At 37.4% G+C, this 25753-nt stretch overlaps 1 protein-coding gene across 1 annotated transcript in view; it reads left to right on the top strand.

Annotated features, from left to right (window-relative positions):
• HIVEP1 (human immunodeficiency virus type I enhancer binding protein 1) overlaps positions 1 to 25753 on the top strand; it is a 158157-nt gene that overhangs the window by 3722 nt on the left and 128682 nt on the right. Inside the window, exon 2 of the mRNA XM_008052264.2 lies at positions 2621 to 2763. Coding sequence (XP_008050455.1) covers positions 2724 to 2763 — 40 coding nt within the window. The 5' untranslated portion in view covers positions 2621 to 2723. The remainder of the gene's footprint in view (positions 1 to 2620; positions 2764 to 25753) is intronic.

Here is a 25753-nt window from a genome sequence, read left to right as displayed (position 1 = left end):
GCCCCCCCGGCCGCCTTCCGGCGGCGGGCGGGGGGTGCGGGAGACCAGGCCTCGGCTTCCCACCTCCTGGCTTTGTGGCTTTCTTTTCCTTTCGTTCTTGGCTCCAAGTGCCTGTTTACTCGCGGCCACCGGGGTAGTTCCTTTCCGGGCTGGGAGTGCGCGTCTGCAGCAGTTGGGAAGGGGGAGGTGGGCCGGGGCGCGGGTCGTCTCGGGCTCGCCTCGGGGTCGGGCTCGGGAAGGAGTTGCTGGCTGGAGAGGGGAGGGGCGGCGGCGGAGCTGGTGGCGGGGAGGCGTCTCCGGGCTGCCGCGCTCGCCTCATCTCGTCCTCCTCCTCCTCGGCTCTCCGCATCCACTCTAGGCTCCTTCCTGCGCTGGCACTTCCATTCCCCCCTCCTCCTGGCAGGCGAAGCGCTTTGTTCAGTGCAGCGTTGCAGAGGGGTTTTCCCAGGCTCCGCCCTCCACATTCATTCATGGTTTTTCTCCTTGCAACTGTCTTTACGCTTTTTGATCGTGTCATGTTTTCGCTCCATGTAGTATTTCTTTCCCTTAGAGAAACGGTGTATCACTCGTCCTAGTGCTCCAGTGCTTGTCTTTGGAAATACCCACTTCCCCCCGCAAGGATTTAAACATGGGATGGACAGCTGGGGACAGTGGGTAGGCAGTGATTGGGATGGCTAAAGCCTTTGGGGTTCGGAATGTGCGTATTTTACATTTGTGCTCCGGTTCCTATGGGATCACATGGTTGGATTAAACTCAGAGTTCACGCTTTAAAAACTTGCAAATATCGTGACCATTTAGGAGCTTTAAGTTTAACAGGAACATAGTTTAGCATTCATATAATTTATTTGGTCTTAATGTGTCTAAATTCTCTATTGAATTATAACCTTGAATCGGATAGTGGATTTTTTTTTTTTTTTTTTTTTAGTGCAAGGAGTTGGGGTACCATATTTTTTCTAGATCATTTAGCAGAGTTCTAGGTGAAATACGTACTTGGACCATCATATTTTGTATGCTTCCACATGCAGTTAAAAAATTGCAAATAATTTTGTGTTGTGCTGACACGGTATATCAGGGACAAAATACTGAAGCTAATTGTAGCCTGCCTTCCTTCTATTTTTTCGATATAATGAAACCAGAAATCCCTCAAACCTTATACTAGGATATTAGACACATTCTTTCTCCTGTACACTTTCTTAAGGAGAATTCATATTTCAACATTTTTGTGTGACTGGCAAAGTATCTACATTGTTTAGTTCAGTTCTTATAACAACCTTATGAAGTGAATAACTTTTCCTAATTTTACAACTGGGAAACGTGATCTTCAGAGAGGTTAAGTACCCAGAACCAGGCCACACAGTAGGGGATAAAGCCTGGCTTTAAAGCCAGTCTGGTTTGACACCAAAATATGTAGTCATAACTTGCTGTGCAATACAACCCTTTAAAATAAAAAACAAAAAGAGTGGGAATTAGCCTTTCCACTAAGGAAATAAGCACTGGAAGTAACTGAGTCATGTGGTGCCACATTCCTTAGTTGCGATCTTGGACAGGTAATTTAGCCGAATTAAGCTAGGTAATGTGTAGAAAGTATGGCACATAGGTGCTCAGCACTGTAGAACATAAGCTTTCAGTGAAGTATTCCCATTCCAGTCTTGTGTTTTTGCTTAGTGATTAAACATGATTTTGTGTGTAATAGCAACATAATGGGCTTTGCTTTTCAGCTTTCTTGCAGGAATTTAAAACTAAAATTTTAGCTCTAGAATTCTTGAGAATCTTGTGGAAGAGGGAGTCTGAGGTGGCTGATTGGGGAGATAGGTGATTGGGTTGTAGATCACTATACTTCAGATCACTGTGTTTTAAAATGTATGAGTCAGACTAGGTTATGCTGCAGTAACAAATAACTCCCAAAGCCTCACTGACTTAAAAGAACAAAAGTCTGTTTCTTTTTTTAAGCTGCATGAGTGTGTTGGGTTAGCAGGAGCTCAGCTCTGTGTTGCTGTCTTATTCACTGCCTGAACAGTGCTGGTCCCATGGCAGAGGGAAAAGAGCTCTGGAAGACCTTGCTTTGATAACTAAATGCTAAATCCTTCAGCCTGGAAGCAAAACGTGGCTCATTCACTCAAAAGTCATTGCCTAGAACAGGTCATATATCCCAGCTAAACACAGCGAGACAGAAAGTGGGGTCCTACCATGAGCCTAGAAGGGAGGTCTGGAATAACTGGGGAGCAGCCTTAATAGCACCCACATATATTAATTGAGTTCACCCTAAAGCAAGATGAACAGGACACAGTCACTACTCTTATGAATGGGTGTGTGTATTATATCCAACATAGCCTTTTCGTAGCCTGATGCTGTATTTTAATTGTACCTGGTAATGCTATTTTAAAACACAAAGTGAATTTTTTCACCATTTTCTGCTAAAAATGATTTTCTGTTTGCTTAAAGAGAAGGCCCAGATATTACCAAAATGATCTGTAATTAAAAGTTAGTAATCTTTTGCAGCATTGCCAAGTTTGGTTACCTTTTCTTGGGTTTAGGTTAGTGCAGTGCTAAGCAATAACTTTTAAAGTATATTTTTCCTTAAAAGGTAATAAAATGTGATTCTGTTTTTTTTCTTTTTCAGTACATGGATTAATTGATGGATGTTGAGTTTATGGAGCAACCTTTTTGTGACCTGCTCTTCCTACAGTTTCTAAGACGAAAAAGGAGCCCCTGAATCAAAGAAGATGCCTCGAACTAAACAGATTCATCCCAGAAATCTAAGAGGTAAGGCTCCGTGTTAAGTAGAAGTAAGGCTTACAATAAATCTTTTAATAAAATATCTCTTTGGTGACGGGAATGGCAGTTTGTTAGACGCTGGCCCTGCTCCATAGTGAACTCTGTTTCCCCTGTTCATTTCCAGTTGCACTGCACAATTCCTGTCTCTCAGGAGATACTTAAATATCTGTTGAATGAATTAATTGAATTGACAAAATTACAGTGCCTTCCCAACCACTGGATGTGGGTATTAAAGGCTGAGATTTGCTATTTTTTTTAAACAGAATGATATTTGGATCAAGGAATCTGAAATGAATGGTTGAATATTCTTTGCCAACTGGATCCTTAAGAATTTTTTGAGTTTTTTAATCCCTCCTCCATACTTCTTTTGAGATTTGTTTCTGTATTTCTCTGTAAATTAGATTAACAGGATAAGTGAAGAGAGTTGTAGTTGTCATTTACTCAGTTATTTGCAGAAGTCAGAGGCAAATTGATGTATTTTCCATAAGGAATCAGTGGGTCAAAAATATGTATATAATACACGCTTTCACACAAAGACTAAAAAATGAGTGTTTTCCTTTTAACCGTGAACTGATATTTTAATATTAGAAACGTAAGCTTATTATAGCTGATAGTTTTAAAAGATCTGTATTGTTCTGATGTGTTTGATCAACTAAGGATAACAATTATCTTTTATATTAAACTTCAGTAGATAAGCATGTAGCAAAGAGCTGTCAAAGCAAAGAATTCTCAGCAGAGTAAAATATTTTATGAAATATTTACCATTACAGAAGAAAGTTGTCAAGTATGTGCAAGATAAGAAATGACTTAAAAATCATACAGATTAATTGAAAATGTTCCTTGGTGAATTAAACTTGGCTAATTACCATAAGGTGATATTTGAAAATGCAGTCAATTTTGTGACCTCCATGAATCTGGAAATAATGTTTGTTTCCTGCCTGAAAAAGTACTATAACTCTCTGTTGCCATAGGAGGATACCTTAGCCCGAATCCTGGTTGATGATTATAGTACCAGTGCTTAATGAGGTGGGGATTTAGATGAGAACATTAAGTGGAGTGTGAGTTGAAGTCTGAATTTTCAGTCATATAGAAAATGTTGAAAATTGAATGTGTATTTTTCTGTCTCGCTACAATGGGAACTCCTTAGAGACATTCTCGCATTTATTACTGTAAGAGAAGGCTTCCACACCTGAGGGCCGCCAGCTGGAGTAGGCATTTGGAGCTATGGGCTTGGCTTTTACAATCTTTCTGTCCAGGGAGGGTACCCCGTTCTAATTTGTATGAAGTCAGCATATAGACTAGCAGTGGTCCCAGCCCAGCACAGTTCTTGGCAGCTAATGGGAGCCCAGATATTTGTTGAAGAAATGATTGATCTAAAGGTATTATTCATTAGGTCATAGATATTGTACATTTTTTCATGTTTAAAGTATACTCTATAATATTTAGATAAAACGACTATTCTGAGAAATGTAGATTTTCAGAACTTAGGCTCTTTTCCTTTTAGTATCAAGTAAATGTTCAACTTAGGGGCTATTCATCAACTGCCTTCATGTGCCATAGGTGGTAGGGGAAAAAAAATGATAATAAAACACAAACTTTGAAAGGAATGTGGAGTTGGATAGGGAGACAGGTAAGCATATAGCTGTGTTGTTATGGTGAGAAAAGAGCAGAGTTATGGAGATTCCACAGATGTAGGGGGTCACATTTTTGTCCCTCTTGTGGGAGGCAGTTTGTAGCAGAATGATGATATAAGGAAGGAAAGATAACACCTGGTCGGGGTTCTTAAGGCTAGGAAATTATCAAAGAAGCTGACGAGACATGGTGATACATTTCATCCTGGGGTAAGAGCTTGTGAAGTAACTTGGGGACTCCAAGGTACCCTAAGTTAGTCCCCATTATCACAGCATGAGAAGTTTTTTTCAGGGGAGGAAAGATAGTGAGGCAGGAGATTGGAGTGGGGTAATTAGAAGGAATCAGATCATGAAGATCAATCAGATTTGAGCCGACAGTTAATATGTAGAGTTAAAAGTGTTAGGAATCCAGGCTCGGTGGCTCAGCCTGTGTAATCCCGCGCTTTTGGGAGGCTGAGGTGAGTGGATCGCCTGAGCCCGCGGGTTCAAGACCCGCCTGGGCAGCGAGACCTCATCTCTACAATAAGTCAAAAAATCAGCTGGGCGTGGTAGTGCATGCCTGTAATTCCGGCTATTTGGAAGGGTGAGGCGGAAGGATCGCTGGAGCCCAGCAGTTCGAGGCTGCGGTGGCCAGGAGCGGCCACTGTACTCCAGTCTGGGCGACAGAGTGAAACTCCAACTCAAAAAAAAAAAAAAAGTGTTAGCAGAAAAATTGCCTCTTTTCTGAAATTATGACGTTTGTACAGTCTTAGAGATTGAAGTAGATTGGCACAAGACAGAAACTTTGTCAGTAGTACTAACAGACTTGTGAGGCTTAGTGGCAGAGAGACTGCTGATGGGGATTAGAGGAGGACTTCGTGGAAGTGGAGGCATCTGTGCTACATTAGCTCACTTGCCAGGAACAAGTAAGAGTGAAGCTTCTATTTCCAGCTGGAACCTGAATAAGCAAAGGCACAAAGGAGCTGGTGCTAAGGTGTAATACCTTAACACCTTAATGTTTCTGCTTCCCTTCTTAGAATGCATATGAGGGCTCTATCCCTGGGAAGAGTTTGGGGATCAAAAGTGAGCAGGTAGACTTTAGCTACTGAAATTAATTTTTTAGCGTAACTTTTCTATCTTCCTGTGATAACTTGGACTATCATATTTGTTTTACTTTACCTGTGATCCACTGCTTTGGCTTACAGAAGACATCTCTAACACAATTGGATATAAAGTACAGTGAGAGGAAGTTGTAAAACCAGAAAAGGAGTGATACCCAGCTTGCCCAAACTGCTTCTGCTGTCAGATTAGGGGTTTTCACAAAACCCATTGCCTCTTTTTAGGCTTCTTTGGAAAACAGTCTGTGCCGTATTTGTCTTATGCTTGGTAATAAAGTCACTATTAAAAGAGTTACAACTTCACAATTCTCAAATTCTGTGCTTATTATACTTTCATGGCAGTTTCAGCTCCTAAAATATAATTTTTCTTTGATTTATTCTTGGTTCTTCTGCTGGGATAGGTACATCCTTATGAATGTGCAAACCCACAGGATAATGTGTGTCTTTCCAGAATGTGCATTTTACTTGGGGAAAAATATATGTTCTCGTGTGTGCACATATCCACATATTAAAGTATTAGAATGGTATAAAAATGTACAATACCAGGATCTATCATGGAGGAGTATACAAGATTTGCATGGATTTTAAAATTAGGCCATGCTCCCATAAGGAGATGGAGTTTATACTTTTTCTCTTAGAGGTTTTTTAGTAAAAAAGTATGAGAATAATTCTTATGTTCAGTGCAGGAAATAAATTTGGGGCATAAATGAGACAGATTTAGAATTGGTAGGTAATCTGTATGCTTTGTAGGACTGGTTTTGTTGAATTGGTCCCTTCACCCTTGGCTGTATAAACCAAATAGAACCTTTGTCTTTGGTGGCTGTTTTCATTTGCACAATACAGGTGGATAGATTTTTCAACACTGACTAATCTTTTGTGAGGTTGAAGAAAAATTTTAGAAGAGCATAAGAGAACCACTTGGTGTTCATAGGAAAGGCTTAGTGTGTCATTCTAGGTTCCCCAGAGAAGGATCTCTGGACCATGGTGTGGCAAACTCCAAGGCCCAAGCTCCTCCATGTGGTCTTAGTGACTTGACAGCATAGTGATGCCATCTTGTCCAGCAATTGTTTCTTACACATAGCTCCTCTGTGAAGGAGATTGTCCCTCCCAGTTCTTCTTTGTTTGGACTCTTGGGTAATTTGGAATGAAGGACCAGTGACTTGTAGGGAATTTCATGCCAGTTTTTTTTTTCTTATGGTAAAAGGCTGTTATTTGTTCTTTGCCTGTCATTCCTGTGACTATAAGTAGGGAAGAGAGGTATTCCCTACTTTAGTTTTATTTGGACCTAGGATTTCAAAGCCTTATCTACTTTAAGATTGGAAGTCATTGTGGAAATGCTAAGAATTACCTTTTGCAAAACATATTTTGATAATTTGGTGTAGCTGTTTTTCATTTTTATTGGTTGAGTGCATTTGGTTCTGAACACACTGCAAAAGATGAGAACTTTTTTCCTGTCTGAGACCCAACTTTATTATAATGTGAGAGGTAGCACTGAGGAAGGTGATCAGATCATACCCTTGAGCAACACATTCTATGGATGCCCCTTGCTTCATTAGAATGAGTTCCAGTGTCCCAGGTGGCCAGGGAGACTTCCTGTAGTTTGGCTTTCTTGTTCTTCCCTATAGCTCATGGATAGTCATTTGTCATTTCAGGAGCTCTGCATGCAAATCTAGCATATCTTGCTTCTTGTTCTTTCTGGAAGGTATCTCTTCTCCATTTCTACTCTATTTCTTACTCTCTGTGGGCTGTGTCTGTCAAAGAAGTTTCATCTTTTCTTTGAATTTTTTTTCTGCTTTCCTCTTCTTTTCTCCCCTTTTCAAAATATCCCCCTTGCCTCCACAAACATACACAGGGCCTCTTTTGCTTGTGTCCACATGTGCCTTGTTGTATTTTTGATGTTGCATCATAATTATTCTTCTCCAACTCTCCCATCTTAACTGGGTTATAAATACGTTAGAAGAGGCTATTTTGGTCATCTGTGCTCAACAAAAGAGTATTTGGTTGTGTTAACTAGAGTGTTGAGATAATTTATACTCATGAAATTTGTTTTCATTTTTAAACCTTGAATAGGAAATGTTTCTTCCAGTATTTGGTAGCCTCTGATTAAGAACTTGTGATAATTTTAATTGCCCGAACACATAAACTGAGTAGTTATTATTGACTTTTATTTTATATGATGCTTCATCATAGTATTCCTATAGTTTATCCCTCTGGTATATTTAATTAGTATAAAGGTAAAGAGTGCTATCACTGACTAACTGTATGGTCTTGGGCAAGCTGTGAGTGTTGGTTTCTTTGTCTGCAAAATGGAGTTAATTTGTGAAGATTAGATAATATGGCCAATATAAGCATTTGCCACAGTGCTTGACACAGGGTAAAACCTCAATCCAGAGAGCTACTACTTTCTGTAAAAAAACCGGTTGCATATGCTTCATAAATAGAGGAAACAGGAATACCTAGGTATAACCTTTAAGAGCATTTTATGCTGCAAAAAGGAAGGTGTGTTTGTGCTTAGCTTTGATTACTGACGTGTTCCATTCTTGTCCTGACTGTTCAAGACTTGGGATCTGGAGGAAAGAGGTCAGTGCAGAAAATAGTTTGGGTAGGAAAATTCTTACTCTTGATTTTTCCACTTAAACTCATTCAAGCCTTGTCTTATTTTTTGACAACGTTAAATGAGGTTAAACAGAATAGTTGTCTGCTTCATCTAGTTCTCAGGAACCTGATTCTGAAGGCTTCATTTTATGCTGCCAGACCCTTTTAAAAAACGTTGACATGGATCACGCAGGATTGAAGTGAAGTATTCTCCTTAGGTTCCAAGGTGGCAGCCATCTCCCTGTTCCCTGCTTATGCCCCTGTGACACAAGAGAAGCCCAACCAGGGTTCAGGATTAATCTGATTATGACAAATGTTTTCATTTGCCATCAATATGTGGGCCTATTCCATTGGTTGCTTTAGAAAGTCTTCTACCGTGAATAAAATCTTATGTTTACTTGTTGTGTAGGGATTATCTTATTGAGCTTATTGAGTGGAATAGGTTTAATTTTGATGATTTTCAAATTGTGTTCCAGCTGTTTAAGCATCTTTTTTTTTTTCACATTTGAATCTGAGGTCAGCAGTTCCATGCTGACAGCTTTAAGATTTCAGAAATTAGAAAACTGGTAGGGAAAACAACCCAATGGCTTATTTTAAAAACAAATAAATAAAAAAGAAACAACAGAAATTCTGTATGTGACTGTAACTAGGAAGGAAATAAGTAATAATTTAAATAATAGTCTTGGCTGATATGAGTAAAAAAAGTTATTAGGAGCTATTATTTAAATAGCTGACATTATTTAGTTTGGAATAAAAATATGAGAATAGATTTATATAGCAAGCCACCCATTTTTTGCAGATAATTATTTTCAACTCATATTGAGAGCTTATTTGATACTTTTGGAATGCTTATTAACATTAGCTAAATGCTTTATTTTTCTTTTTGAAAGCAAATGCAAAATGTAATAATATGATTAAGTAGAGTAATGATTTTATTTTAGAACATCTTTGCACAAAATATGTTCTGATGAGGTACAATTTTATCTTACCATAGAATAGAAAAATACATAATGTGCATTAATCTCCTATTATATGAAAACTTTTTTTTTTTTTTTTTTTTAGTGAGAAAGCAGAATTTATTGAGAGGACAAAGAAACTCCCACAGTGGGAGGGGACCCAAAGGGGTTACCCCATGAAAACATTTTTAAGCTTCACATTTAAAATACAATAATTTGAATAAATCTAGGCTAAAGTTGATTCTTGTGTTATACAGAAAGATATTTTATGACTATGTTAAGTGATTTACTTTTTCATTTACATATTTAATTCTTCTTCTTCTTTTTTTTTTGACTTGGGGTCTCACTCTGTTACCCAGGCAGGAGTGCAGTGGCTTGATCACAGCTCACCACAGCCTCTACCTGCTAATCTCAGGCAATCCTTTCACCTCAGCCTCCTGAGTAGCTGGGACTACAGGTGAGCACCATCAAGCCAGGCTAAGTTTTTAATCTTTTTGTAGAGATGAGGGCTTCCTATGTTACCTAAGTTGGTCTCAAACCTGGACTTACAGTCTTCCTGCCTCTGCCTCCCAACGTGCTGGTGCTGAGATTACAGGTGTAAGCCACCATGCCCAGCTAATTCTTTTAAAATGGGTTTGCAATACACGTCTAAATGTTAATAATCATTTCAAATGATGCTACAGAGTTCTCAGAAAGCACTTAATTTTTATAATACTGTTAGCTGTTGTTCACCATAGCACAAAAACTTACCTCAAATAGTATCCTTTCTTCTCAATGCTCAGGTCATTCTTTCAGAAAGAAGATCTTTTTGACCATTAATCTTTAGGCTTATATTTGGCACAGGATTGCATTAAATTTTTATTTTTTTTTTTTACAACTTTAAAATGAAGTTTTCAGAAGGTTCTTAGACATTTTTATGATGAATTTTGTTCTAAAAAATATTCTAAGCCTGCGCTGTGGTGCAAAAGTATTCAGAAACTGTAGAACAATAACAAAGTAGTTGGCCACTGTGCAGTTAACTAGAATAGCAGTTCCTAAGCATGAAATTGAACCATGCAGTTTAAAAGTTACACCTATTAAATTGATACAGTGCTTATTTTTATGGTACTTAAGTGTTTATGTGTACAATATCGCTGTGTGCCTGTATGATTAGAGTATAAATTTAACCAAACATACTTATTGTTTTGTGTTTTGAGGTGTGCTTGTATGTGCTTATCTTTCAGATTTGCAAGTGAAGAAAAAGATAAGATCAGCATATAACTGCTTAGTAGTTACAGTGTCCAAATAGAAATAGGTTAAACATACAATTAGGGCAGTATTTGACATTTTAAAGATAAATAAAAAAGAAAAATGAACTGAGCTGATACACAGTGACCTGGAAGTGGCTGAGGCCAGCGGAGAGTGCCCCAGTGTGCTCTCTCTTGGGTCTCCAGTTTCTCCTTGTATCTATCCGTGAGAATTGGACAAGTTTTACAGTGGGAAGGACAGACCTTGGAGGTCATTTAGTTCTGCCTTATTTTACAGATGATAAATAAAGGTTGCTAGAGACGTTTAAGTGAATCGATTTTGAGCAGCTTATTTGTATCTTGTTTGAGATGATATTTGTGTCATCTTCTTTAGAAAAATTTTAAATCATATTACTTCTCATAGTTATGGTTTGTTGTGGGCTGGTGGCAAGAGGGAGACTGTTTATATAGTTTTTATAATGAAGAAAAGAGCTAATCTTTTCACAGGTTTGTATGAGGCTCTATTCAAAGTGCTTTTTACGTTTTAGCCCTACAGCCATGTGAGGTAGGAACTATTATGACCCTCATTTTTTAGATGTGGGAATGAGGCACAGAGAGATGACTGTTTGTCCAGGGTCATGCAGGTAGGAATCTCCAGTGCCTCTGCTCCTAACCACCATGCTTACACTTGCTGATGTTGGTAGTAGAAAGATCTTTCCTGATTAGTAAGAGTTTGGAAATGCTTTTCATCCCAGTTATGAAAAAAGCCTGTTGAGCATAGCACACAGAGCTGAGGTTACTCAGGTCAGAATTTGAAGGCTTTTTTTTTTTTTCTTCCCTAAGTCTTTGTTAAAAATCCATTTCAGAGTTGTGTCTGTATACCTTGCTTCAAATTGGATTTGCTGTCACAAACAGGGAATTTCCGAAATATTCAAAAGAGAGAGAATTGTTTCTTCAAAGATGTTTGCTTATGTGATTTGTTTAGCTTTACATAGTTTAAAGTAGAGATGTCTTGCTTAAAATGGAGAATGGCATTGTTTTACTGGGAGTTTCAGTCTAACAGTTGAAATTTTGAACATGAGGATTTACAGAATATTTCTGAGGAAACTAATGTGAAAACATTAAATTTTAAGCAAAATATAGAATATACCATTCTATAATCTGACCTCATTTGGTAGGTACAGTCATTCGAATATGGAAAAAGCGTACTATTTTAGATGTACTTGGACTCTTCCACATTGCAGATATGGATAAAGGGCAAATAAAGAACCACTTTTTAGAGATCAGAGTTAGGAGATTTTGTTAACCATCCATTTTAATTCTAGGAGCAGTGAAAATGCTGGTAGACTAGCTAAGCATAAAATTCAGCCCTCTTAGAGTTTTTACTATATCTCCAAACAGAGAAAAAAAAATCTAATGGCAATATAAAGCAACAAATATAATTTTAGATTAATATGGTATGTGCTGGAATACCAAAAAGGAAAATGGAGCAAAAAATAATCTGAGTGTGACAAAGCAATGAGGAAATACCTCGTGAAGGAGTCAACTTTTTTCTCAGGGAAAACCTGAATAGGAGGAGTTTTGAGATGGATTTTTAAAGAAAGGAAGGCATGTTGTCAGAAAATAAGTTGTTTTTTAGACTTTGGTAGAAGAAATAATTGGAAAAAAATTATGAAGAAGTGATTGTTGGTCTGGTTTGCTTGGATAAAGTGAATTTCTCAGTGAACTTGAAACTCTAAGAAAGTAAAGGGGAAAGGGTACTTCTTAGATTTGGTATGTGTAGTTTCTATTTATAGTAATTATAAAATTACCAAGTTAAGACCTTTTGTACTGCCAGATGGGCCATAAATATTTAAAGAAGACATGTCAAAGACTAGACACTATCTTATAATACATTAAAATAAAAGAAAACCTCCACTAAGGGTCAATATGATTTGTTGATATCCAGGAAACAGGGTGACAGGTTAAAAGAATGAGGTAGCCTTTTTGTTGTTTTTCCTATTTCATAAAATCATCATGCATATGAATAAACCAGCAAAAGAGCAATATGTGACCTTGAACACATAACTCTCATTTAGTTTCTTCTTAGAGAACAAGGCTTCAGAGTAGGCAGGGGTTGGTGGGGGGTGGTGTAGTTCTATAATTTACTTCTTACTTCTAAATAGCTGTTATTCTAGGGCAGGAGTCAGCAAACTACACTCCACTGGCTAAATCTAATCCTCTACTTGTTTTTGTAAATAAAGTTTTCTTGAAACATAGTCATGTTCATTTATTTACATATTGTCATGATTACTTTCGTGCCACAGGGGGAGAGTTGAGTAGCTGCTTATGGCTCATAAAGCCTAAAATATTTACTGTGTAATTCTTTACAGAAAAGTTTGCTCACCCCTGTCTAGTACATACAGAATAATTAACTTATGTGTTTATAAATTCCTGTATGTTTGGGAAAAAATAAGAGTGCTTCATCTTTCTAGAGAGGACTGCTGTAACATTGAAATATAGAGGAATCTAGATCTACTACTTTTGTATGTGAGGGTCTGCTGCCTACAAAGTACAATACAGGAATTCACATTTGTTTGGGAAGAAGTCCCTTTACTTAGGGTTCCAAGGTGAAAGGAGAGCTTTAAAAGTTGAGCTGACCTTACCAGAAAAATTCAGTTTTTCTTGGTTTTCTGCTGCCAAGATCATGGGTCTCCACCCATAAAGCCTAGGTTATTAGGGAGCTGACTGTCCTATCAGATAGAGAACTTTACTTTTTCTAATCATATTGTCTCCTTGAGTCACCTCACCTCTCTATTAACTTAAAGTGGTAACGAAATACTGAAAGCAATCCACTTCCATTGATGACACCAAACATCTTGTGAAGGACTGTTCTTCAGAAAAATAGAGATGTTTTTGAGAGGAGTGCCTTCTGAAAAAATGATCTGTAGGGGTAAGTTCTCCTGTGATTGGAGTGCTGGGGCTTAAGAATGGGACCAGAGCTTAAGAATTACCATCTGAGTAGTAATTAGTATTAACACATTAAGCATTAAAATTTGTAGTTAGGTTTTGGAGAACACTATTAAATTTCCGGTATGTCTGAATTCTTAGTATTCCCTGCAACACTTTCACTTTGGAAGGCCAAGGCGAGAGGATTGCCTGAGCCCGGGGATTGCCTGAGCCTGGGACTTTGAGACCAACCTGGGCAACTTGGTGAGACCTCATCTCTACGATAAATCACAGAAACTAGCTGGGCATGTTGGTGTGTGTCTGTAGTTCCAGCTACTTGGAAGGCTGAGACAGAAGGATCTCCTGAGCCAGCAGGTTGAGACTGCAGTGACTGGGAGCCTGCCACTGCACTCCAGACTGGGCGACAAAGAGTGAGACTCCAACTCAAACAAAACAAAACAAAGCACTTTCCTTAATATCCTAATAATTATTATTTTTGGTTGTTTTGAGGTAATGGAATGAGAATATGCAGACAAAATGATATTTTTATGTTATTGTTTTGTTTTACTTTATTCTGCTTAAGTTTAAATCTAGGATACACTCATTTGAGTTCATGGTAACTATTGAGTAGTTTAAGAAACAAATACTTTTGAAAGCAATGTTAATTCTCTACAGACACATTGGATCATTAGCCTCCTGGTTTTGGCATGTGCCAATGTTAGCATGTGGTTAAAAAATAGTATAAGAATCAGTAACTGTTAACACACTTCTTTTCTCAGTGGCAAGAAGAACCCAAGATGGTCATGAAGTATGTAGTATCAATAAAGGGCCACTTTGGTGGCCAGCACTCAGTAGCCTCTGTCTGGGACTTTTATGGCCCACTGTGGCATACTGGACATGTTGTAGAGTTCAAGTGCTTGGCCCCTGTTTTTCAGGAAATTTTTAGTTTAAGACACATAGCCCATAATGGCCTACACATGAAAGTCCAGACAGCTGTGCAAATATTTGATGAATGAATATTAAGTAAATATTCAGTTAACATATATAGAAAGATGTATGACTGCATAGTCAAGGGATTAAATGCAATATTTGGCCTTCTGTATGTTGATAGTTTAGGTTGATCTGCTATATATATATATATATTTTTTTTTTGAGTTGGAGTCTTACTCTGTTACCCAGGCTGCAGTGCAGTGGCACAATCATGGCTACCAGAGCTTTGACTGGCTGGACTCAGACCATCTTAATGCCTACTCACTTCCTATCTGGGACTCGACACCTGGCTAATTTTTTGATTTGATATAGAGGTGAGGTCTCATTATGTTGCCCTGGCTGGTCTCAAACTCCTGGGCTCATGCAGTCCTCTTGCTTCGGCCTCTCAAAATGCTGGAATAACGTGTATAAGCTGCCATACCTGGCCTGAACTATTGTGTTTTGTTGGCATTAATACCGGGTATGATGAGTTACATATCCAGCATTCACATTAACATCTTGAAGGAACTCGAGTTTGCAGTAAGTTTGTGTATGACAATATGTATTTTCATGGAAAGATTTCCTTTTTCAGTTTACAGACAGTAGTTTACTACCTCATTCATAGTATTGTATGATGTATTATTTTTACAGCTTTAAGATATAATTTTCATGCAGTAAAATTCACTCACTGTAAATGTACAATTCAGTTAAATTTAGTAAGTTTATAGAGTTGGGCAACCTTTACCCTAATGCAATTTCAGAACATGTCTGTCACCCCCAATATTTTCTTGAGCCATTTGCAGTCCATCCTTGCTCCCACCATCAGCTTCAGGCAATTGCTGGTCTGTTTTCTGGCTCTTTACATTTGCCTTTTCTGGGTATTTAATAAGTAGAATCATATAATATATAGTTCTTTTAGCCTTTTTCATTTATCATAATATATTTGAGATTCATCTACATTGCAGAATGTATTAGGGTATTTGTTACCTTTTATTACTAAGTAATAGTGTCTTATATTATTATAGTACATTTTATTGATGCATTCATCAGCTGATGGACATTTGAATTATTTTCAGTGTTTGTCTAGTATGAATAATATTTCTATAAGCAGTCCTGTACAAATTAGATGGAGTGTTCTATAGATTTCAGTTGAGTTGATTGTTAACATCTGCTTTACCTATTACTATAAATACATCAGGTCTCTTACTGTTACTGTGTGAATGGCATATATTTTCCTGTGTCCTTTTACCTTGAATCTTTTGTTTCTTTGAACCTAAGTGAAGTCTCTTTGGGGCAGCATGTTGTACTTGTTGTTCATCTAACAATTGTTATTGTTGAAATTAGATCTTTAGATCTGTCATTTTGCTATTTCTTTTATATTTGCTTCATACTTCTGTTCCTCTGTACTTCTTTCATTGCCTTCTTTGGTGTTTAAATTTTTCTTGTAATGTGTCATTTTTATTTCTTTTTCTCTCTTTTTAAACTACACTTTTGAGTAATTTTCATAGTGATTGTTCTAGAGATAATATGTTTGTTTATTTATTTATTTATATGTGACTCAGGGTCTCTGCTGCTCAGATTGGAGTGTAGTTGCATGATCATGGCTCACCACGGCCTTGAACTTCTGAGCTCAGGCAATCCTCCTTCCTCACCCTTTTATAGAGACAAGGCCTTACTCTGTTGTCCAGGCTGGTCTCAAACTCCTGGCTTCAAAAGATCCTCCTGTTTTGGCTTCCCAAAGTGCTGGGATTATAGGTGTGAGCTACCACACCCGGCCTCACATGCGTCTTAATGGGTTACTGTTTATTTGAGAATAAAATTAACTGCACCCTGGTAAAATATAGAAACTGTGCCAGCATCTCCTTTTTTTTTCTTTTGGTGTTGTTATTGCTGCATATGTTTGATCTCTCTATTTTATAAAGCCAACTCTACAGTGTTAAATTACTGCTTTATGCAATCTTATGTTTTTAAAAGAATTCAAGCAAAGAAATGAGAAAAACATACTAATAGAGTCTTATATTTATAATTTCCAGCACTCCTCATTTCTTCCTGTGGATTCGAACTATCATCTTTTTTTCACTTTTATTCAACTCGAAGGATTTCATACGGCATTTCTTGTCAGGCATGTTTTCTAGCAACAACGTTGCTTTTTAAACATTTATGCAATATCTTTATTTCGCTTTCAATTTTAAGGAGTAGTTTTCTGGAAGTCATATTCCTGGTTGATAGGGTTTTTGTTATTTTTCTTTCTGAACTCTGAGCATTCCACTACCCTCTGGCCTTTACTGTTTCTGATTAGAAGTCAGCTGCTTTTTGTGTTATTGGTGGGTTGGTTTTTTTATATGCGAGATGAATTGTGTTTTACATTGTGCCTTCAAGATTGTTTGCTTCTTTTTTCAACAGTTTGAGTACAATGTGTTTAGGTATGGATCTCCTTGTGTTTATCATATTTGAAGTTTTGTTGAACTTCTTGAATATGTTTATTAGTGTTTTTGTTTTTATCAAATTTGGGAACTTTTTGGTCTTCATTTCTTCAGTTTTTTTTTTCACCTTTCTTTCCTCCCATCATGCGTATATTGTTATGTTTACTCGTTCAGACCCTCTGAGGGTCTGTTCATAGTTCTTCAGTCTTTTTTTTTCCCTCTGTTCCTCAGGTTCAATAACTTCCAATGAGCTATCTTTAAGAGTACTGATTCTGTGTCAACTGATATATACTATTGATCCCCTCTAGTAATTTTTAAGTTTTATTTATTGTGCTTTTCAACTCTAGAATTTCCATTTGGTTCTCTTTTTAAAAATAAATTATATCTCTTCCATAAGATCCTATTTATTATTATAATCATCCTTTAATTCTTTAACCATGGTTTTATTTAGTTCTTTGAATATGTATTTGTAGACCCATATTATATACGATTGTAATAGCTACTTTGAAGTTGAGGTCTTCACCTATTAAACCCACCGTCTGGAGCCACTTAGAGATGCTTTCTATTGACTGCTTCCCCCTTCACCCCCAGCTTGGGCTATACTTCTTGTTTCTCTTCATGGCTTTAAATTTTCGTTGTTGAATGTTTTACATTTTAGTTAATAGATTGCAGCAACTCTGGGTTCTGATTCTTGTTCCCTTATGAGTTGTTATTTTTGTTGTTTTGTTTATTTAGTAACTTGTCCAGACTTGGTTTGTGAAGGCTGTTTCTCCCATATTGTGTGGTTGCTGATGGCTCTACTCAGGTTTGTTTTGTATTCTTGTGTTTTACTTTACAGCCTCGCTTACTAGGAGTCTTCTGTATAGTCTTGTGTTTAGTCAAAGGTGTATTAGTTTTGTCCAGCTTTTATGGTTGTGTTTTGGGGAGTGGATTTCTCTCCTCCTTACTTTGCCTTTGCTGTATTTTCTATGAATGTGTTCTGGGAATTCCACTATGGCAGGCACTGTCCTGGGCCATGAGAACATCAAGTTGCACACAGTATTTTAACAAGCTTCTTACTTAAGACTGCCCAAAGAAACCCATCAAGTTGGCAGAAAATCTGGGATGCTGTTTGAAAGATGCAAACAGTGAGATGATTGTGCTTTTAAAACACTATTGCCGGCATTATCGATATTTGAATTCGATACTACTGATGCAAATATTAGCCTACTGATAACTTATATCTAAACCTCTATCACTGAAAATTTGGTTTGGTTGGGGGAAAAAAAGCTAAGGGTTTGGAGTTGTAGAATTTGAATTGAATTCTGGTTCTCCAATTTACTAAGTCTGTGATTAACAGAATGTTACTTAATCCTCCTGAACCTATGTTTTCTCACCTTAAATTGAATACAATAATAAATAACTTAAGGGATATTTTAAATAATAAATAGAACATAAGTAAAATATCTGGTGCTTAGTAGGTATTCAGCAAATATTTGTTTAGCCACCCAAAATGCTTGTGATTGGGATGTGGCTTTGTTAACGTTTTCTTTGCTAGATTTATCTCTTTCTTGTTTTCTCTAGCTTTGCTTTTTAGGTTTTCTCCTCTTTTTATAGACTAATTTTGGTACTTCATATAGTAACTGAAACATACAGTATGTTTTTCTCAGAATACCTTTTGGTTGAATGCTCTTTCCAGGTATCCAAAGGATCCCAATAATTTAAAGTGGTTTGCTTTCTGTAGTCTACATTTTGTGTACTATAAGTGACAATGAAATTTTTACTGCCACTTTATGGTGAATGCATTTTTATGCAGGTGGTCTCTGAATTAAATGATGTTTCCTGTCATATTATTTTTTTCTTTACAGTGGTACCCATACTAGCATTTTGTTTTTAACTTTTAGTGCAATATTCAATACCTGAGATGTCTAACGCTCTGCTGTAAAACAGGCTTTGTGTTAAATGATTTTTCCCTACTGTAGGTAATGTAAGTCTTCTGATCCTGAAGGTAGGCTAGGCTAAGCTATGATATTTGCTAAGTTAGGTGTATTAAATGCATTTTTGACTGAGGATATTTTCACTTTATAATAGATTTATCAAGATGTAACCCAGTCATAAGCAGAGGAGCATGTGTGTGTGTAAGATCATCATGTAAATGTCTGTAGGATGAGAGAAAGTAGCATTGTTATCTAGACATTCTCAGGCCATCACTGGAAGGGGCAAAACAGTGTCTGTAATAGAGATGATCAGACTTTACTGAGAAATGTTCTGTGCTCTTACTGGACCTGAGACCAGACTATTCAACCTCAGCATTTCTATCCTAGGATATTTAAGTTAGTATGGAAGAAGTAACTTTGGTTACATCAGAATTCAACGCCATCTTTAATTTTTTTTTGGGGGGGGTCGTGATTGGACTTGGGTACATCTATATCCTCTAAATAATAGCTATATTTTCATCTTAGTACTGAGGAAGAAATAATTCCTCTTACTGTTTTACTTAACTCTGACAGAGTACTTTACTCTGTAATATTTTGTAATTATTTTTATTAGATTTTTAAAAATTAAATTTCTATACACTGCTTATTCCTTGGCAGCTTTTAGTTTTCGCCTGAAAAGTATATTTGTTGGGGATAGTGTATTTATCAAGAGTAATTCTTGCAAATAAAGTACTTGGATAGGTATAAAATTTTCAATATAGACGTGACAGAATTTAGACATATATAGGAAATTAGGATTCAGAGCTCATTTATCCATTGTAAAGTGAAATCAGGAAGTCTTTGGACATGTTTTATAGGCAGTCTCCTCACACTGGAGTTCAGTTTTATGCAGTCTGAAATGAAGTCTGATTTAACAACTCACACATGCCAGCAACATACATGATAGTTAGCCAAAGTGCTGTAGTTAAATAATATATTTCATAAACATTAAATGGTCTTAGCACCTGCATTTGTTGCAAGAGTCAAGTACAGAGTTACATATTTGTGCATGTTGGCCTGAATCTTGTACTTGTCTTAAACACTGACATTAACGTCTCTTGAAACAGGGCTATAACAGATTTGTAAAAATGATTACTTTTTCTCCTTCAGCATATTTTTGGCAACCGTATCTCTGATAAAAATTTTAGAAGCGTTTGTTAAATGAAGTAAAAGTTTAGATTTATTCTTTGTAAATTGAATATTTATAATCAGCAACTGTTTGATAAATAGCCCAGCAAGGCACAGTGCCTGCTAAGTGCTGTGAAGGATACCAGAATGCTCTGGCATAAATCTTATCCTCAACCACCCTGGCCCTGCAGTTCAACAGGAGAGATAAGACAAGCCCCAAACTATAATAAGTACAAAGTGATAAGGGCCTTGGAACAGTGAAAGCTGTCAGGAGAAACTGGGATGGGAGGCTTTGTTTTCTGATTCCATGAGAAAGCTATTCCCTCAGCCCCAAGACTTCTCTTTACTTTTTGGTTTCTCATTGAACTAATTCTCCCAAGTTCCAGTTTCATAAAACCTACATATGTGTTTCTGATTTTCCCTCATTGTGGGTGCTTGAAAGAGAGGAAAGAGGAATTTGGGGATAAGAGACTTGGTTAAGGAGGATAGCTGGGGTAAATGGTGTGGTTTCTCAGCTTGAGGGTTGGACCAGGCTGCATGTGGCATCCTGACCTGACACACCACTGGAACAGCCTGGAAGGGCAGGATGTCAACAAAAATATACTAGAAAAAAATAACGTGGGTGTGCGTGCATGGTAGATGTGGGAAAAATACCATTTGTATGAATCAAGCCCTTGATACTAGATGTATGAAGAGCTACTGACACCTCATGGATGTGGATATTATTATTTTTGGCTTTGGAAAGCGTGTGTGTGTGTGTGTACACACACACATATATATATCAGAGTACATATGGGTGAGTATATACACATAGTCTTGGCTAAAATTGATCTATGAGTTTAATCTGTGACAGTGCAAGATGTTCAGTGTATTCCCAAGTTACTGAAAAAATGAAGTAAAGTTGGAGTATCTATTCAGTGGAGTCATAGATTAATCTTTCTAAAAGTATCCTGGTTCTACAGAATACTGCAGATAGGACTTACTGTAAGTAAAAACAAGGTAGCATTTAAATAATGCATTATCCTTTTTAAGTTTACATACCTTACTGTTTTCGGGGAAAAATATTGCTATCATACTTTTCTTTCATATGAACTAATTAGGATAGTTCAGAGAGGTGTAGTGTCAGGACCCATTGACAGGTAAATCTAGATAAATCTAATTTCAGTGAAAAATTGAACGTGGTACATATTTTGTTTTTCATGTATCCTTTGCTCCCTGGACCTGTGTATGTATCAGCAAAGTTGGTTTTTTTCAAAATCTATTTGTAATGTGAATATTATTTTCTAAAATTTACAACTTTGTAATTATTCTTATGTCCACATAAACACACGCACACACACATGAACAGGAAAAGATCTTTTAAACATGATGTTGGAATTTACTGAATGGATATTTGAAGGGGAACATACTGCAACTCATTCTACAAACCAATATACGTTAGAGTAGATATACAGACTATCAAAATATAGAAAGTAGGAAATATAGAAGAAGAACATTAGACCTCTGGAAAGATTAAATTCTTAGGTTTGAAAAATTAGAGCTCTGAAATAAAAAGCATGACTGATATAAAATACAAAATACTTATTTCAGAACTGTTAATATTAACATTAAAAGGTAGTTTATTCTAAAATATAAGAAAAGGTAGTAGGTAGATGGACAACGAAAATTGCAGACAATAAAGAAATATATGGAAAAATTATTTTCTGTAATAAAAAGTGAAAATGGGAACAATGTGGAGATAATTTTTATTTCCCAATGCATTTGATATTTTAAGAAATAACACCAGCTGGGCTCGGTGGCTCAACCTGTAATCCCGCGCCTTTGGGAGGCTGTGGTGAGTGGATTGCCTGAGTCTGCGGGCTTGAGACCCGCCTGGGCAGCGAGACCTCATCTCTACAATAAATCAAAAAATCAGCCGGGAGTGGTAGCGTGCGCCTGTAATTTTGGCTACTTGGAAGGCTGAGGTGGAAGGATCGCCGGAGCCCAGCAGGTCGAGGCTGCGGTGGCCGGGAGCGGCCACTGCGCTCCAGTCTGGGTGCCAGAGTGAGACTCCAACTCAGGAAAAAAAAAAAAGAAATAACACCAGGGTTGCTGAGGTTGTGTCAAACAAGCATACCAATTTGTTGTTGATAACATAGTAGAGCTTGAAATGGGTTTATTTTCAGGTATAAACCTTTACCCAGAAGTTTTATTTATTAAAATTTATCCCAAGGAAATAATTCAACAGAAGCAAAAAGACATTTTCTCCAAGCTCTCCATTTTGGTGTTACTTATTCTAGCAAATTAGTGAAAGTGACTCGGGTACCCTTTAATGGAGACTAGTAAATTTAAATTGATTGTGTTCTAGCAGACATTAAAAATGATAATTTTTGAAATCCTGTGGAAACATGATAAATGCTTACTATACAAGTACATGCATATGTAGTATAGGATATAGAGTTACATGGTATTTGTGGAAATACTTTTGTTAGGGTGGCAGCAATATGAGAATTTTAAATTATTTCAGATATCTATTGAACATTTGCTCTGTGATTCTGGTTAATTCATAAGGCTGTGTTCTGGGCACTGCTGAAGGCCTCAGGGATGCATACTTCCTTAAGTGATCTTCCTTAGGCTTATGTCCTGCAGATGGGCACATAAACAGCTAACAACAGTTTAGAAGAGCAGCTTTTCAGAGAAGAGAATGCGAGAGCTGGGTTTTGGAGAATGAATAGAAGTTGGCCAGATCATCTGGGCAGCAGCAGTTTGGGCAGAGACAATAGTGCAAATAAAGGAATGATGTTTGAGTCATGGCAGATGCATATGTTTAAAAGGACCAGGCAGTTTCTGGGGTTAACTTAAGGGTGCAGGAGCAGTGATAGAGGGGATGGAGTGGGAGTTGGGATTCCGGTCATTGAGGGAGTAGATGTCAAACTTAGGAAAGAAGAGGACTGCCTTCTTTTCACTTCCTGCAGCCTTTTCGTCCTTCAGAATACAGTGTGCGTGATTTGTCTTGTTCGTCATGCCCCTGTCTCATAATTCTAGCACATTTCTGGTTGCCTGGCTATTAGTAAACATAAATAAAGTATACAGAATGAAAATAAATGTTTGACTGGGTCAGTTTCTTTGTGTATTTGCTATTGTGATCGTTCATTTATTAACCAGGGGTGATTTTCCTGAGACTGTTCAGTTTATCGGTGGCAAAATTAGACTTTCTGACTCCTGATCCATGAAACTGTATTTCTTTCTGCAGTATATTGCTGAGCTGTAGGTCATGTTGAAATAAACATATTTGTAGATAATGTAGTTGGATGTGGCTGAGAAATAAGTTTCATTGAATACTATAGGAAAGAATTTTGTGTATAAAATAGGCAGTAGCAGTGGGTGTTTTGCTATTTTCAAATGTTCTTCATGAAAAGGGAAATCTGAATGATGAATTCTACTGTTTACTGTTTTTCTTTTTCTTTTTTAAAGCATTCTGTGTAAGAAAAAGTAGGAACTTGATATGTCTGGTATACATTAATGTCATGAAAATGCACTATTTTTAATGTTTTGATCTGTTGATTTCTGTTGAAGGCAAAGAACAATAGTTATTAGGTGCTTTATTGTATCTTATTCAATGCTTTCATAAAAAAGCACAGATACTACTATTTTTCAACTGTGCTTTTGAGTACTGTCTTTTGGTGTAATTGTTCTCCTTTTTTATTCTGTGTGATTTATGCCCTTAAAAACATTCATAAAGGGTGGTCTGTAGATTTTGCTAGACTATGGAGATTACTAGACATAGCACACAATTGTTGAGAACCATTTTCCATTCCCCAAATTCCAAAGCAGGAAGGGATAAAGATGAACTTTGGAAATTAACAGGGAGAATTTTGAATCTCAGCTGCCTCTTAGGGTCTCTGTGGGTAGGCATTTAACTTCTGAGTACCAATCCTTATATTATAAAATGAGTATAATATATCCATCACAGACTTGTGATGAGGATTAAAATGGATGCTCCATGTCATACACCTGGCAGAGTAACTAGCACATAGAATAAATATTGTTATCCCCTAAGTCCTTACCCTTATCAGAAACTAGCAGTGTGTCCTTAGGCAAATTAACTTATCATTTCTTGGTCTTTGTTATATGCTTATCTAAACTGACAGGATTTATATTTGTCTACTTATACTTCAAATAAAAAAATGTGATTATATGCAAAAATCGGGATGGCCTTTTTCAAATTAGAATGCTTGGTTAGCTGAGTTGAAGACACATGGGTGTATTTGTCCTCATGTATTACCTTTGAAGGGAAGATGATGCAGACCTTTGATTTGTGGATTAAGCACAAGCATATGTATCAACAGACATTGTGTTTTGTTTCTATGCCACCTACCTTTTCTTCACCAGTTTTCTTTCATTAATTCCTTGCCAGTCAGCTTTGATTGAAAACCGTGCTGTTTATCAAGGATAAAGTAGAAGCACAGTTCACCTAATTGCCTCAGATGCCAACCAGTCATGCTGATAAACAAGCATCTCTTTAGGGTTGGGTTGTAAGAATCCTGCCTCAGGCCTCACAAAAGTGATATTCTTGCATGTTGCTACTGGTCATCCTCAGTCCTGATCTTCACTTCCAATAGCTCTTTAAACCTCGTTTGTTCCATTGGCGTCAAGTTAACTAGAGAAGGTCATAGGGTTGGCTGGTTTTGTGTATGTGCTGGAGGCCGGGAGATTCCTGGTACAGCGTATAATAAAGTGGGAGTGTGGTCAGCACAATGGCTCATAACTATAATCCCAGAACTTTAGGAGGCCGAGGAATAAACGTCTTTGGTACTTGAGGCCAGGAGTTACAGACCAGCTTGGGCAACATAACGAGACCCATCTCTATAAAAATAAATACGAATTTAGTCAGGCGTGGTGGCACAGGCCTGTAGTCCCAGCTACTCAGGAGGCTGAGGTAGAAGGATCATTGAACTCAGGAGTTGGAGGCTGCAGTGAGCTATGATTGGGCCACTGCACTCCAGCCTGGGTGACAGAGTGAGATCTTGTCTCTAAAAAAAAAACAAAAATAATAAATTGTATAGTCAGTGTTCTTGGTTGCAAAGAAAGGAAACAGAGACTCTAACTCAGAGAAGGACTTCATTGGGAGAGTATCAGGTTGCCAGTGTAACCCCCAACACAGGTGGATGTCTCTGTTTAAAAGACACCTTGAAACTAAGGGAAGTTGTGTCACCAGAACTTGAGAGACCACCACCCAGGAGCAGCCTGGATCCTGGATGGTCCCTCAGTGGGGAGCATGAGGCCCCTTGAGTGTCTGCAGTGAGTGTGTGGTCTGAATTCAGGAAGGCTGGGCATCTGGCGTGGTTGCCATACAGGACTCACACAGTGGTGGGATGAGGATTCTGACACTAGGGAGCTAAGGGGAAACCTAAGCCCAATGATAGATGAATGTTTTCTGTGATGGGTTCAGGAGTTGTCGAAACTGCTCGTTTTCTTTGTGTTTGTGTGCCTGAGTGAGTGTGCATGTATATACCTGCTTTTTGGAGAGGAAGGGATCCTGGCTTTCATCAGAGTCCTAAAAGGGCCTTTGATCCAAAAGGAGTTAAGAAATACTCTATAATAAAGAGATTTAACTGTGTTTGAATCTTTGCTTTTCCACCAGGTGGTGCAAATCTTTTATGATGCTCACAGACGTTAAATCCTCTTAAAAGATAATACAATTTTCAAGTTAAACCATTTTCTCACTTTAAGAGTTTAGTTCTCCCATACAACAATGAAGATTGTTGAACTGATTATTGCTTTTCTTCTGTCTTTAATAAAGATGATGTGGATTTATATATCTTTTAAAATAATTGACTATGGATCTAAATTATCTGTAGATTCTTGAGACTGTACTACTCTGATCTGTCTGTTCTTTGTAGAAACTGTAGTGACTGGGAAAAATAGTAATATATTCAATATACTAATTGTTTCATGTTCTTTTTGCAGCTAGAAACACTCAATTTTTATAACTTTTTGCTTGACACAGACAACTTATGTGATTTAAAATTTTTGAAGATAAAAGTCATGTGGACTCTATCTTGGAATGTCTACCCAGTGACAAGAGGGT

Source organism: Carlito syrichta, unplaced genomic scaffold (assembly GCF_000164805.1).
Source record: "Carlito syrichta isolate Samal-C Ts95f unplaced genomic scaffold, Tarsius_syrichta-2.0.1 Scaffold270142, whole genome shotgun sequence".
Classification (NCBI taxonomy): domain Eukaryota; kingdom Metazoa; phylum Chordata; class Mammalia; order Primates; family Tarsiidae; genus Carlito; species Carlito syrichta.
This window is presented reverse-complemented; position numbering and strand designations above follow the sequence as displayed.